General features: G+C 42.5%; 1 protein-coding gene across 7 annotated transcripts in view; it reads left to right on the top strand.

The window, feature by feature from the left end:
• The first annotated feature begins 3,405 nt into the window (after positions 1-3,405).
• ADCY10 (adenylate cyclase 10) overlaps positions 3,406-13,734 on the top strand; it is a 90,151-nt gene continuing 79,822 nt past the window's right edge. For 3 of the 7 annotated variants that reach the window (XR_012418922.1, XR_012418934.1, XM_065531669.2), the window contains exons 1-6: positions 4,643-4,796; positions 6,677-6,715; positions 6,926-7,069; positions 9,114-9,319; positions 12,076-12,172; positions 13,312-13,400. Coding sequence is in view for 3 of the 7 variants with exons in the window: in XM_065531669.2 (XP_065387741.1) it covers positions 4,703-4,796; positions 6,677-6,715; positions 6,926-7,069; positions 9,114-9,319; positions 12,076-12,172; positions 13,312-13,400 (669 nt within the window). In the remaining 4 variants the exon portion in view is untranslated. Of the gene's footprint in view, positions 3,697-4,642; positions 4,797-6,676; positions 6,716-6,888; positions 7,070-9,113; positions 9,320-12,060; positions 12,173-13,311; positions 13,401-13,734 lie in introns of those variants that run through there. The other 4 variants (XM_065531682.2, XM_005539901.5, XM_074004111.1 and 1 more) reach the window with 4 other exon arrangements.

Here is a 13,734-nt window from a genome sequence, read left to right as displayed (position 1 = left end):
AATTGAAACTTTGTATCCTTCAACCACCAACATCTCATTCCCCCCATCCATCCCCAGCCCCTGGCACCACCATTCTACTCTGCTTCTATGATTTTGACTTTTTTAGATTCCGTATATAAGTGAGATCATTCAATATTTTTGTCTTTCTGTGTCTGGCTTATTTCACTTAAAATAAGGCCCTCCAGGTTCATCCATGCTATCATACAAGAAAGGATTTCCTTCTGTTTTAGGTCTGAACAGTACTCAGTTGTATATATTATCCAGTGTTTTCTTTATCCATTCATATGTTGATGAACACTTGGGTTGGTTCCATATCTTGGCTATTGTGAATAGTGCTGAAATAAACATGGGAGTTCAGGCATACTGATTTCAATTCCTTTGGGAATATACCCAGATGTGGGATTGTTAGATCATATGGTAGTTCTATTTTTAATTTTTTAGGAATTTCTATATTGTTTTCCATAATGGCCGTACTTCCAGTTATATCTTTATCAAAGTACTCTATCATGCCCATGGAGGCTTACCTCTGAGTTGACACCAGAATACTAATTAATTTGCATTAGGCGTGATTGTTAACCAGCCAATTATATTTTCTTTATTCCTATAATTTTGTATATTTTACTCACAAGGATATGAAAAATTTGGCCAAATGCCTTAAAGTCAATATATACATTGTCTATAGCAGTCTCTTGATTTAAAAATTTAATAACTCTTCCCAAAAAAGGAAATAATGTTGGCTTGATCTTGGCTCTGAATCCATTTGACTCCTTTTAATCACCTCTTGCTAATCTAAATAACCACTGAGACTGCTCCCAAATATTCCAACTCTCTTTCCTATTGTGCACATGGTAGGAGTGCACTTCCCTGCCTACTTGAAACTAGGCATGGTCATGTAATTTGCTTTGGTCAATGCCATGAGGAAAAGTGAAATACTTCACTCTGGGAGTAAAATGAGTATACTCCACTACATCCTCTTTCCCACTACCTTGACAACCAGAATGTTCCAGCGTGGGTCCCAAAGTGAAGGCAAAAACAGAGGGTTTTTTTGCCTTCAAGGGACCCACATAGGGACATGCAGTATGAGCAAGAAATGAACAAGAAATAAGCCTTTGTGATTTCAAGCCATTGAGATTTCAAAGGTATTTGTTAAGGAAACATAACCTGTATTATCTCAACAAATACATTATGTTTACTGGTCTGTGTTTTCTGGGATCCACGAGTAGCCTCATCATTTGAAATTCAGAAGAGAATGTGCCCATCTCTTCTGAAGAGATGGTATTCTAGCCCATCTCTTGTTCTCCATGGTTTTTTGAGAATACTCACATTATACCTGTCAGTTCTTTCAGTATCTGTAGATATATGTTGTCTGGGACTAGCTAGAATTTATTTAAAATGACTGTGTGCTTTAGCACTACTTATCTTGGATTTCAATTCTTTCCTAGCCATGCTTGTTATACTTTTCAATTCTCCATGGTGGAGAAGGTAGAAACAAAAGAAAAGTTGTATAGAACACCATACTTAAGCTTCGCCCTTATTCCTCTTTTATTAATTACCTTGTTTTCAAGAAAGCCTTTAAAAATCCCTCTGGGTTTTTTTTTGTTTTTGTTTTTGTTTTTTGTTTGTTTTTTTTTTTTGAGACGGAGTCTCGCTCTGTCGCCCAGGCTGGAGTGCAGTGGCGCGATCTCGGCTCACTGCAAGCTCCGCCTCCCGGGTTCACGCCATTCTCCTGCCTCAGCCTCCCGAGTAGCTGGGACTACAGGCGTCTGCCACATCACCCGGTTAGATTTTTGTATTTTTTAGTAGAGACGGGGTTTCACCGTGGTCTCGATCTCCTGACCTTGTGATCCGCCCGCCTCGGCCTCCCGAAGTGCTGGGATTACAGGCGTGAGCCACCGCGCCCGGCCTGGGTTTTCTTAACTTTAGCATTTTTTTGTAAGTCTTTCATTCTGGACATTCAATTTTCTTGTACCTTTCTTTTTATTATTATCATTATTATTATTTTAGAGATGGGGTCTCACTCTGTCACCTAGGATAGAGTGCAGTGACACGATCTCAGCTCCTTGCAGCCTTGACCTCCTGGGCTTAAGCCGTCCTCCCACCTCAGCCTCCTGAATGGCTGAGACTACAGGCGCATACCACCACATCCAGCAATTTTTTTTTTTTTTGTAGAGATGAGATTTCACTATGTTGCCCAAGCTGGTCTCAAACTTGGGCTCAAGCAACACTACTTTGTGGTCTTCCCAAAGTGCTGGGATCATAGGCACAAGCTTCTGCACCTAGCCTCTCACTTCTTAAAAGTTCATATAGCACCAAATTTACTATCTGAAGTTATTTATTTGATTTAATTTTATCTATTGACTGTTACTGGCACATGCTGTGGTCTTTTGTTGCATTTTTAGTGCTATCCTTTTTTTTTTTAAAACCTTAGTTATATGCTTCTTTCTTTTGTTCACTTCTTAACATTTGAGTTTGCCAGGGCTTTTCCTTTTAAAGGCTATGTAATATGTAACATTTAGCACTCATTTTTTAGAATACTAAAATTTTTTCCTTGAATACTCTACTATATCCCAATATGACCTATGTCTGTCTGAAATTACTAACCAGTTCCTCTCTGCTGGTCAGAAGTAAACCAAAAATAACAGTTCCTTTTCTTAAAAAACAAATCCTCTTATTTTCTGTATAACCCATTCCAGTAACTTGGATTGCTCTGAAAAAGTAAAGGGTGTTTGCTTTTACTGTTCAGGCTGGTAGAGCATGATTTTTACAACATTTAGGCATGAGCATTTCATCTGTCCTGGCAGCTACAGGAAGGCCTTAAGAAATCCTAGTTTTCTCAGAACTAACTGGGTAACAAATTGAAATTTCAGCGTTTCCTTCCACTTAGAGCTTAAGGCCTTCCATCTTTCCAGCTGCCACACACACACACACACACGCACACACACACACCCTTCTGAATTCTTTTCTTCTATTTATTTAACATTATACCTTTATAGGCTTAATCTCTTGCCTATATACAAAACTCTAATACTCACTTACATATAAATACACTCACACACACAAATCACATCTACACTTGATTTTTTTTTTTTTAAAGACAGAAAAAAGTAAAAGACCAAGGTAGAGAGAGGGGAAAAGGAAACATGAGGACAGAAGAAAAAGAAGTCTGGCCTGAGTGAATAGAGCTAACAGCCCTATTTAGCTCTACTTGCCCTGCAAGGGCCTACCCCTTCTGGCAAATGAGTGGAGGCGTTCAGCTACCCTCTTTCACCCCAGCCTCTTTGTAATGGTGCTCACTTTTGCAACAGCTGTTCAGGGTGGGAGGGTTCTTCCTCTGTATAGAAACTGGCCGTTTTGGAGTTTGGCTCAACAACTCTGGCATTTTCACCACTATAAGCAGGCCACAGGTTAGAACAAAACAAATGGAGAAAGAGCAATAGGAAAATGAGCAAATGAATATATCAGATTTCCTCTATTTCAATTTTCTTTTTAGAAGACCTATTTGGAGACTGCTTCCTGTCACCATAAAATCCTGAACATTTGTCTTGAACATGAACACTCCAAGAGAAGAATTCCAGGACTGGCCCATAGTCAGAATAGCAGCTCATTTACCAGACCTCATTGTCTATGGACATTTCTCCCCAGAGCGACCCTTTATAGATTATTTTGATGGAGTCCTGATGTTTGTTGATATTTCAGGCAAGTGCAAAAGGGATGTTTGTTTAATATGGATGAGCAACAGGCTCACGTGGGAAGTCACATGCAGAGCTTGACTGCAGAGTAGGGAGGCCATTCTGGAGGCCCTGGGCTGTCACAGCAGATATGCTCCATTGAGAACACAAGAGGGAGGAAATAGTTTGTGGCCCTGGCTCTCTCTCATCCTCCCTTACCCAGCACTGCCAGTCATGGGCATATCTTTAAGATTCTCAAGTTCCATTCTTTGCTCCTGTGTCTCTTCCCCAACTTCACTGACTCATCCTCCCCAGCCCCAAGCCCCACACACATTCCAGTCAAAACTGACCTCAGGAAATGATCTCCCTAGATGATGTTTACATCTTACTAATAAACTTGCCACCTCTTCAGAAGTGTTTGAAATGTGTGTGATTTTGTTACCACGGACTGAAAATTTTATTCCCAGTTAAAGAGGTTGCAGTTATCACTGTACAGTAGAGAATTCGGAAGAAAGATATATCTGGAGCCTTTTCCTGGCCCCTAAAATAATAGATAGAGGAGGCTGCATGTCTGACACTTGACCAGCCACAAAGATCCCTAAGAAGAAACTCTGCCTGTTTTTAAAAGCTGAGGCCACCAGGCGTGGTGGCTCACGCCTGCAATCCCAGCACTTTTGGAGGCTGAGGCAGGCAGATCACAAGCTCAGGAGTTCGAGACCATCCTGGCTAATGCAGTGAAACCCCGTCCCTACTAAAAATACAAAAATGAGCCAAACATAGTGGCGCATGCCTGTGGTCCCAGCTACTTGGGAGGGGGAGGCAGGAGAATTGCTTGAACCCAATAGGCAGAGGTTGCAGTGAGCCGAGATCACGCCACTGCAATCCAACCTAGGCTACAGAGCGAGACTCTGTCTTGAAAAAAAAAAAAAAAAGCTGAGGCTCACTGCCTTCCTGGGTAGTCCTCTTCTGGCTCTGTTTGATTTCCCCAAGCAGCCAAAGAAACCAGCTGCACATTTATTCCAGGTTTTACTGCAATGACTGAGAAGTTCAGCAGTGCCATGTACATGGACAGAGGGGCTGAGCAGTTGGTGGAGATCCTCAACTACCACATCAGTGCAATAGTGGAGAGTAAGTGTTCCCATAGGTTTCTGACTTGAGAATATTTCAGTTCATTGTTTTTTCTGTAGTTGTCAATTATAACCTGATAGAGTACAATTGCTTAGCACTCCTCCTCTTCCCCATGAAATGTGTATAAAACCAGTCTTTTTTGAAATATGATATAGTATAATTGGAGAAATAAATGTAATCAAACCTCACTAATACAGACTATTTGAGGGAAGGGATATTTTGTGTTAGAGGGCTGAATTATAAACTGCTTTTAAAAGAACTGTAGTAGTAATACTTTTAACTATATGACATATCCAAGTATTTATTTTTATTTATTTATTTATTTAGAGACAGAGTCTTGCTCTGTCGCCCAGGCTGGAATGCAGTGGCACAATCTTGGCTCACTGCAACCTTCACCTCCTGGGTTCAAGCAATTCTCATGCCTCAGCCTCCTGAGTAGCTAGGATTACAGGCGCCCACCCCCACGCCCGACTACTTGTTGTATTTTTAGTAGAGATGGGGTCTCACCATGTTGGCCAGGCTGGTCTCAAACTTCTGACCTCAAGTGATCCACCCGCCTCAGCAGCCCCCCAAAGTGCTGGGATTACAGGCAAGAGCCAACGGTGCCCAGCTATTTTTATTTATTTATTTATTTATTTTTTGAACCAGAGTCTCACTCTGTCTCCCAGGCTGGAGTGCAGTGGCATGATCTCGGCTCACTGCAACCTCTGCCTCCCAGGTTCAAGCAATTCTCCTGCCTCAGCCACCCAAGTAGCTGGGATTACAGGCGTGTGCCACCATGCCCAGCAATTTTGTATTTTTTTTTTAGTAGAGATGGGGTTTTACCATGTTGGACAGGCTGGTCTCGAACTCCTGACCTCAGGTGATCCTCCTGCTTTGGCCTCCCAAAGTGCTGGGATTATAGGCGTAAGCCACCGCGCCTGGCCTATCCAAGTATTTTTAAAAGCCAGCATCTATATAACCCAAAGATAGTCATTAAGAGATTGTTGTATGAGTAGATAAATGATTTATAATTAACTTCTCAATTAATTTGTCTCCTAATGATGGATGCTGAAGCATTTAGAGTAAACTGAAAACTTTAGTTCCCTTGTCAACCTCTGCCTGCCATCTTGTTTGCATTGTTAATTCCAACTATTCTTGAAGACAACGGTTTACTCTGTTATGGCAAACTCCTGGCCTAGTGTTTTATCAGGCTCTGAGTTCCTTAGTAATATCTTGATGTTACCCACTAGACAAAATTTAATGCTTCATAAAAGCAGGAACTATGGTTGATTCCTTTCTGCATCTGGCTTGGCACAACAGGTGCTTAGCCAATCCATGATGATGCATAACGAAAAGAGAGAATGGCCATTTACGCCATACAGTCTAAATAAACAAAATACAAAGTTAGTAATAACCAAAAATGCAAGTGACTATGGTTGTGATTTTCCCATTCCCTGACTCCTAGTTTCTGTGGAGTCCTGTCATTCATCCACCCACCCATGCTTACGCAAGCCCCAGCCTATAACATATATTGATCAATAAATTAATTAAAAGCATTCCATTATCGTGGGAGGAGGGCAACTGTCTTCAGACCTCATCAGAGGGCAGCTATCTTCAGACCTCATCAGAAACCCTACATGTCTTTCTCCTTTCTTTCCCCATTCACAGAAATGGAGCATAGACGTACACTGGTTCCACGTATTCATTCTCCACTTGAGGAAACAGACTCAAATGGGTTAAGTGGCTTGTCTGGGATGAGATCTTTAGTATAAGTCTATTCTCTGAATCACTGTTCTTTTAACCTAGTTTTTATTCCACTAACAAAGAATGATTTTTTTTAACTGCTTTTAAGGAATCAGTGTTTGATTTAATTTGTTGTTGTTGTTGTTTTTTCTCAGAAGTGTTGATTTTTGGAGGAGACATCCTGAAGTTTGCAGGTATGGGGGCTTACTAAGATAGGAGGGGTAAGAAAGGAATGCTGAGATGCCTGTGCTTCTGTGCTGGGGACAAAGGAGGCATCCTAGAGAAGGCAGTGGCCAGGAGATAGGCTGAGGAATGCTTGATGAGTAAGTTTCTATACAGATCTCATACAAAATAGATTGATCCCCAGGGCAGGTCAAAAGCCCGCGGCATGTCTCTCTCTGAAGGTGATGCACTGCTAGCCCTGTGGAGGGTGGAGCGAAAGCAGCTGAAAAACATTATCACAGTGGCAATTAAATGTAGCCTGGAGATCCATGGATTGTTTGAGACCCAGGAGTCTGAAGAAGGCCTAGACATCCGAGTCAAGATAGGTAAGCATTTGAGAAGGAATAAATCCTATGGCAGTTGGGATAGGGGTCTTGACTCCTGGGGCATCTCTCCCTCCCAAAGAGAAGTAGTAGAACATGGTGGCTCAGCCCCATGATGCCCTGGACTTTGGAATCAGGACAATCAGAATGTGAATTCTGGCTTCCTCACATACCAGTTGAGAGAATTTGGGCTACATAATATCTATCTAATAAGCTATTACAAAAAGTAAATTAGTTGGCATGGTAGTTGATGCATAGGAACCACTCAACAAAATAGTCTTTGTTACTGCTACTGCTTTTATTATTATTCCATCTTGCTGCTTGTCAAGGTTGTACAGTATAAAACAAAATAGAGACTAGCTTGCCATCACATAGTTTCAGCAATGGCATGAGATTGGTCACCCCCTACCTCATAAGAATGATGTGCAGGAAAAGCTTAACAGGTCAGCCTGCAGCACAGCTCCAGCTTTATACAAGGCTTCTTAAGGTTATACTTATAGTAACAATCACACATACTTCCTTATTACATTGCAGACATTACACACTATGCATGTGCAAATATTACCCACATTATATCACAGTCCTGAGATATAGGCATCATTGTATCCATTTCAAAGATGAAAAACGAGATTCTGAGAGGTATAAGTAATGAGTAACAGCTAGAGTTATGGTTGGTGCTGTTAGTGTTAGCTTCTGCCTAACTAAACTTTGCAAAACTTAGAATTCTCACATGTCGTACCTGGTGGGATCATCAGCAGTTACACAATTAACTGTTTCTCAGCCTTCTTCAACCTAGGCCCACTTTCGATATTGTTAAAAATTTCCAAATAAGGCCGAGTGCAGTGGCTCATACCTGTAATCCCAGCACTTTGGGAGGCCAAGGTGGGTAGATCACCTGAGGTTGGGAGTTTGAGACCAGCCTGACCAACATGGTGAAACCCCATCTCTACTAAAATACAAAAATTAGCCAGGCGTGATGGCGGGTGCCTGTAATCTCAGCTACTCGGGAGGCTGAGGCAGGAGGATCACTTGAATCCACGAGGCAGAGGTTGCAGTGAGCCAAGATGGCGCCATTGCACTCCAGCCTGGGCTACAAGCGTGAAACTCCATCTCAAAAAAAAAAAAAAAAAAAAAAATCCAAAGAAGTTAAATATTTTGTTGGAAAAAAAAATCAAAGTTATATAATACTGAATATTTTTTCTAAGTTAGCACCAAGGAGTCTGATGTGTTATCCTTCTTGAGAAGGATGGGAACCCAGCCCCCTCTTGCATGCTGATTGGCTGTTAGAGAGGTGGGTCCCAGCACCTTTTTTTAGAGTAAGTCCGAACATCAGTGTGTTTCAGATAGAAAACAAACTGTATGTAGTATCAGGGGGAAATCAGCCTTGACAAATCAATACAGCAGAGAGCGAAGATAAAAAATAAACTTTGATTGTATTACAGTCACTTAAAAGAAATGTGTGTCACTTATAGTTCATTTATACATATATTTTGTGTACGTATCGTGTTATACAGTTAGACGTCTTCTGTCACTCGGGTACCAAAACTTTCATTTACCAACTTAAAAACAATGAGAGAAACTGTTGTTGGGATGGGATGTGTAACTGTCAAATGCGTACTTCTTTTCCCCACCCTCTGTTGTCTAAAATTCGACCCTAAGGGATTATTTTTAGTTACAGCTTCAATCTCTGCTAAAATGCAAATTATCCCAAAATAAGAATTATTAAAAGTATTCCCTGTTGCCCTTAAGTATACATAATTGAAGAAAAGGTAAAAATACCTTTGGGGACTGGTAGGACCATGTAGGGAGAAAAATGTTACAGACAGGCAAAAATTGGTGGTAGAACTTTCTAGCTTTGGAAGAAGGGGAGTTTTGGAAGGCCCGAGCCCAAAAGAGGTATGCCATAATTCCTATGTAAAGTTTTAGAAGTGAGATTTTGCTCTGAGATAGTATAGTCCCACAAAGATTAAGATTTTTCCAAGAACCTGTGCTGCTGGGAAATAATCCAGAACTTCTTGTGCAAACCTGTTCCTTGCCTTCTTGCCAGGACTGGCTGCTGGCCACATCAGCATGTTGGTCTTTGGAGATGAAACACACAGCCACTTTCTGGTGATTGGTCAGGCAGTGGACGATGTGCGTCTTGCACAGAACATGGCTCAGATGAATGATGTTATTCTGTCACCAAACTGCTGGCAGCTTTGTGACCGGAGCATGATTGAAACTGAGAGCATTCCAGATCAGAGAGCGGTTAAGGTGGGTGTGATGCCGCTACTGGCAGAAAAGTTCTGCCAGCCTGTAACAGAGGCACCCTGCCAGAACAGTCGCTGGGCACGCTGGTTTCATAAAGCTCCTGGGTTGGAGATTGGGATGGCGTCAGTCTGGGTTAGGCTAAGGACACTTTAGTCCGAGGCAGCTCCTCTGGGAGGAGCCAAGGCTGGTTAGCTTGAGGAGGAAATGATTAGGCTTCTTTGTGGGTAACTGAGGATATGGAATTTGGGGATTGAGGCCTTTTGAGGGGCTAGTGACCTAGCTTAAGGAACCAGAAGGGTCTGCCAGTTCACCCGGGAGCAGAGGGGAATAGTTTTAAAGGCTGTCATTGATTCTCACTTTCTTTACCCAACACCCTCCTAACCCAGGGTGAGGGATCACTGAGGGTAAAGATTGGAGTTGAGCAAGTGTGGCGAAGTTCAGTGATAGAAGCGAGACTTTTCCTGTGGCTCTGCCTAGTAGAAAACATTGTGGTTAAGTTGCAGATTGACTATAAGCAGAACTGTCCCTGGGATATGGCCAATTAGAAAAGCTGTGCTTTGAGGGTATGAAAGTGGAAGAAAGGCCAGGCGCGGTGGCTCAAGCCTGTAATCCCAGCACTTTGGGAGGCCGAGACGGGCGGATCACGAGGTCAGGAGATCGAGACCATCCTGGCTAACACAGTGAAACCCCGTCTCTACTAAAAAATACAAAAAACTAGCCGGATGAGGTGGCGGGTACCTGTAGTCGCAGCTACTCGGGAGGCTGAGGCAGGAGAATGGCGTAAAACCGGGAAGCGAAGCTTGCAGTGAGCTGAGATCTGGCCACTGCACTCCAGCCTGGGTGACAGAGTGAGACTCCGTCTCAAAAAAAAAAAAAAAGAAAGTGGAAGAAAGATGTGCTGCTAGATGAACCAAAGGAACGGGACTACACGGCAGAAAGAAAGAAAAGACAAAGAATCTGTGCAGATGCTGGCCAAGATGGGAGGCACTCCCACACTCATGCATCAGCCTACAACCCTCACCACCACCACCGCCTCCTCACTCTTCCAGCAAGACATACCCAGCCTGCATGGCGTAGCTGGCTCATAGCAATAGCCCATTCCCATCCTCTTCAATCATTCTTTTTTTTTTTTTTTTTTAGACAGAGTCTCGCTCTGTTGCCCAGGCTGGAGTGCAATGGCGCGATCTCGGTTCACTGCAACCTCCGCCTCCCATGTTCAAGCAATTCCCTACCTCAGCCTCCTGAGTAGCTGGGATTACAGATGCCCGCTACCACGCCCAGCTAATTTTTTGTATTTTTAGTAGAGACGGGGTTTCACCATCTTGGCCAGGCTGGTCTTGAACTCCTGACTTTGTGATCCACCCGCCTCAGCCTCCCAAAGTGCTGGGATTATAGGTGTGAGCCACCGTGCCCAGCCTCTCTTCAATCATTCTTTATAACCTTTAAAAATTGTTTTAACTTTGAATTCATGTTAGACTTACAGAAAAGTTGAAAAAATAAGAGTTTCCATATATCCCTCACCTACCTTCCCTAATGTTAACATCTTTCATAACAAGAGTGCAATAGTCAAAACCAGGAAATTAACATTGGTACAATACTACTCACTAAAGACCTTATTTGAATGTCACCAGTTTTCCCACTGTGGTCGTTAGTGGAATGTTCCAGGACTGTATGCATGATCTCACATTACATTTTGTTATTTTTGCTTAGTCTCCTGCAGTCTGTAATAGCACTTCAGTCTTTCCTTGTCTTTTATGACCTTGACACTTGAGAGTTGTCAGTTATTTTGTCAAACATCTCTCTGTTTAGTTTTGCCTGATGTTTTCTCTTTCTCTCTCTCTCTCTGTCTCTCTTTCTCTCTCTCTCTCTCTCTCTTTCTCTCTCTCTCTCTCTCTCTTTCTCTCTCTCTCTCTCTCTCTCTCTCTATATATATATATATATATATTTTTTTTTTTTTGAGGTGGAGTCTGTCACCCAGCGGGGAGTGCAGCGGCATGATCTCAGCTCACTGTGACCTCTAACTCCCAGTCCCAAGCAATTCTCCCACCACAGCTTCCTGAGTAACTGGGACCACAGACCTGTGCCACTACGCCTGGCTAATTTTTTTTTTTTTTTTTGTATTTTTGGTAGAGACAGGATTTCACCATTGTTACCCAGGCTGGTCTCAAACTCCTGAACTCAAGCAATCTGCCCACCTCAGCCTCCCAAAATGCTGGGATTACAGGCCTGATGTTTTCTCTTTATTGGACTAAGTTTATGCTTTTTTTTTTTTTTTTGCAAGAATACCACAAAAGTGAGGTCGTGCCATTCTCAGTGTGTCATCACATGCGTCTCATGATCTTGATGTCTTATGACTGGTGATGCTCCTAATTTCTTTTTGGCCATCAGCCCCTGTCCTTTAACACTTATGAGAATGAAATGGTGTGCAGTTTAACCAGGTTTTATTTGAATTAAAATGTTATGAAAGAAAAAAAGCAGGAAAAAGTTCTAAGGGTGGAAAAGTATAAGAGTAGTCCCCCTTGGAATGACCCTCTCTGTGCATATACCAAACATTGAGATCTGAGTGAATACTGTAATTGGAAAGACTTTTTAAATTTTTAATTTAAAATTTCAATTTTACAAAAGATTTTTGGTGTTTTAAGTGTGCCAATCACTGTGCAGTCAAAAGCATACTCTCTGACTTTCTGCAGAGAAATTATACTCCGAAGGATTAAACGGTTCTCAGAATAACTAAAAACTTCTCATTTTCTTTTTTTTAGGTTAACTTCTTAAAACCACCCTCTTCTTTTAATTTTGATGAATTTTTCACAAAGTGTATGACCTTCATGAATTATTATCCTTCTGGTAAGCACAAAAGTAAGTACCCACCATGGAAAAACGCCTTCGCCTCTACCAGTGGTCAGTAGGGTCTTATACCAATGCCAATAGCTTCATTACTAGTGGGTGAGCTCCTCAACACAGCTCCTGGTCCTTATCAGCACACAAAGGGTACCTACTTCTCATTCTCTGGGACAGCAGTTCTAAGTATGACACTCCCCATACCCTCCACCTCTCCCTAGGCACTGACTCCTTTCCCTCATCCATCAAACATTAATAAGTATCCCCTAGGATAAAAGAAAAAGTAAAGCTTCTTTGTGTGCTGCTTTCCCCTCCTAACCTTCACCAATAAACTTCTCAGAAAAGTAATCTGTAAATGTATTTATACCTGTTCTCGTATCCCCTTCTTTATTTATTCATCCAATAAATATTGATTGCAATCACCTTGATGTCTATGCTCACCTGCTCTTCAATCTTGCACCGTTGCCATCTATCTTCTGCCCTGGTCCTCTGCTGTCTACTGAGACTGTTTATGTCAAGGCCACCAAGGACCATTAATTTGCCAAACCAGGTGACCTCTTCTCAGGCCTCATCCTAGGTGGTTGACCGTAGCTTACACTCTTCTTGGACACTACCTTCTCCTTTTTCCTTGGGTTCAAGAGTATTATTCTTTTCCAGTTTTGCCTTTACTTCTCAAATCACCTATTTTCAGTAATCTTTGCTTAGTTTCCTTCCAATTTCTTTTTTTTTTTCTGAGACGGAGTCGCACTCTGTCGCCCAGGCTGGAGTGCAGTGGCACAATCTTGGCTCACTGCAAGCTCCGCCTCCCGGGTTCACGTCATTCTCCTGCCTCAGCCTCCCGAGTAGCTGGGACTACAGGCCCCCGCCACCACGCCTGGCTCATTTTTTGCATTTTTAGTAGAGACAGGGTTTCCCCGTGTTAGCCAGGATGATCTCAATCTCCTGACCTCGTGGTCCACCCTCTTCGGCCTCCCAAAGTGCTGGGATTACAGGCGTGAGCCACCATACCTGGCCCCTAGGTGTCCCAGAGTCTCCTGACAACTGTAAAGACAGGACGGCCCAATGCCCAAGAGAATAGGGACTGGGAGACTCCTCTGGCTAGCACTGCAGAGCCAAACTTCCCTCTCTGAGCCTGCGCCCTCCTTCTGCCTTCTTAGACCTCCTGAGGCTTGCGTGCACGCTGAAGCCTGATCCTGAACTGGAGATGTCCCTACAAAAGTATGTGATGGAAAGCATTTTGAAGCAGGTATTTTCATAATTGAATTTATAGGCTTTGGGGATGTCAGGGATCTGGACAGCTGGAGTTTTAAGATTTAAGTAAAAAACCCAGCAGCTACTAGTAAATAGTAAAATGTTCCATTAAAATAAAAAGACTTCCTTTTTTTTTCTTTCTTTTTTTTTTTTTTTTTTTTGAGACAGAGTCTCACTCTGTCACCCAGGCTGAAGTGCAGCGGCATGATCTCAGCTCACTGCAACCTCCGCCTCCCGGGTTCAAGTAATTCCCCCGCCTCAGCCTCCCACATGTGCCACCACACCCAGCTAACTTTTTGTATTTTTAGTGGAGATGGAGTTTCACCATG

This window comes from Macaca fascicularis, chromosome 1 (genome assembly GCF_037993035.2).
Source record: "Macaca fascicularis isolate 582-1 chromosome 1, T2T-MFA8v1.1".
NCBI lineage: Eukaryota > Metazoa > Chordata > Mammalia > Primates > Cercopithecidae > Macaca > Macaca fascicularis.
The sequence above is the reverse complement of the archived record's forward strand: the minus strand, read 5'-3'. Positions and strand labels throughout refer to the sequence as shown.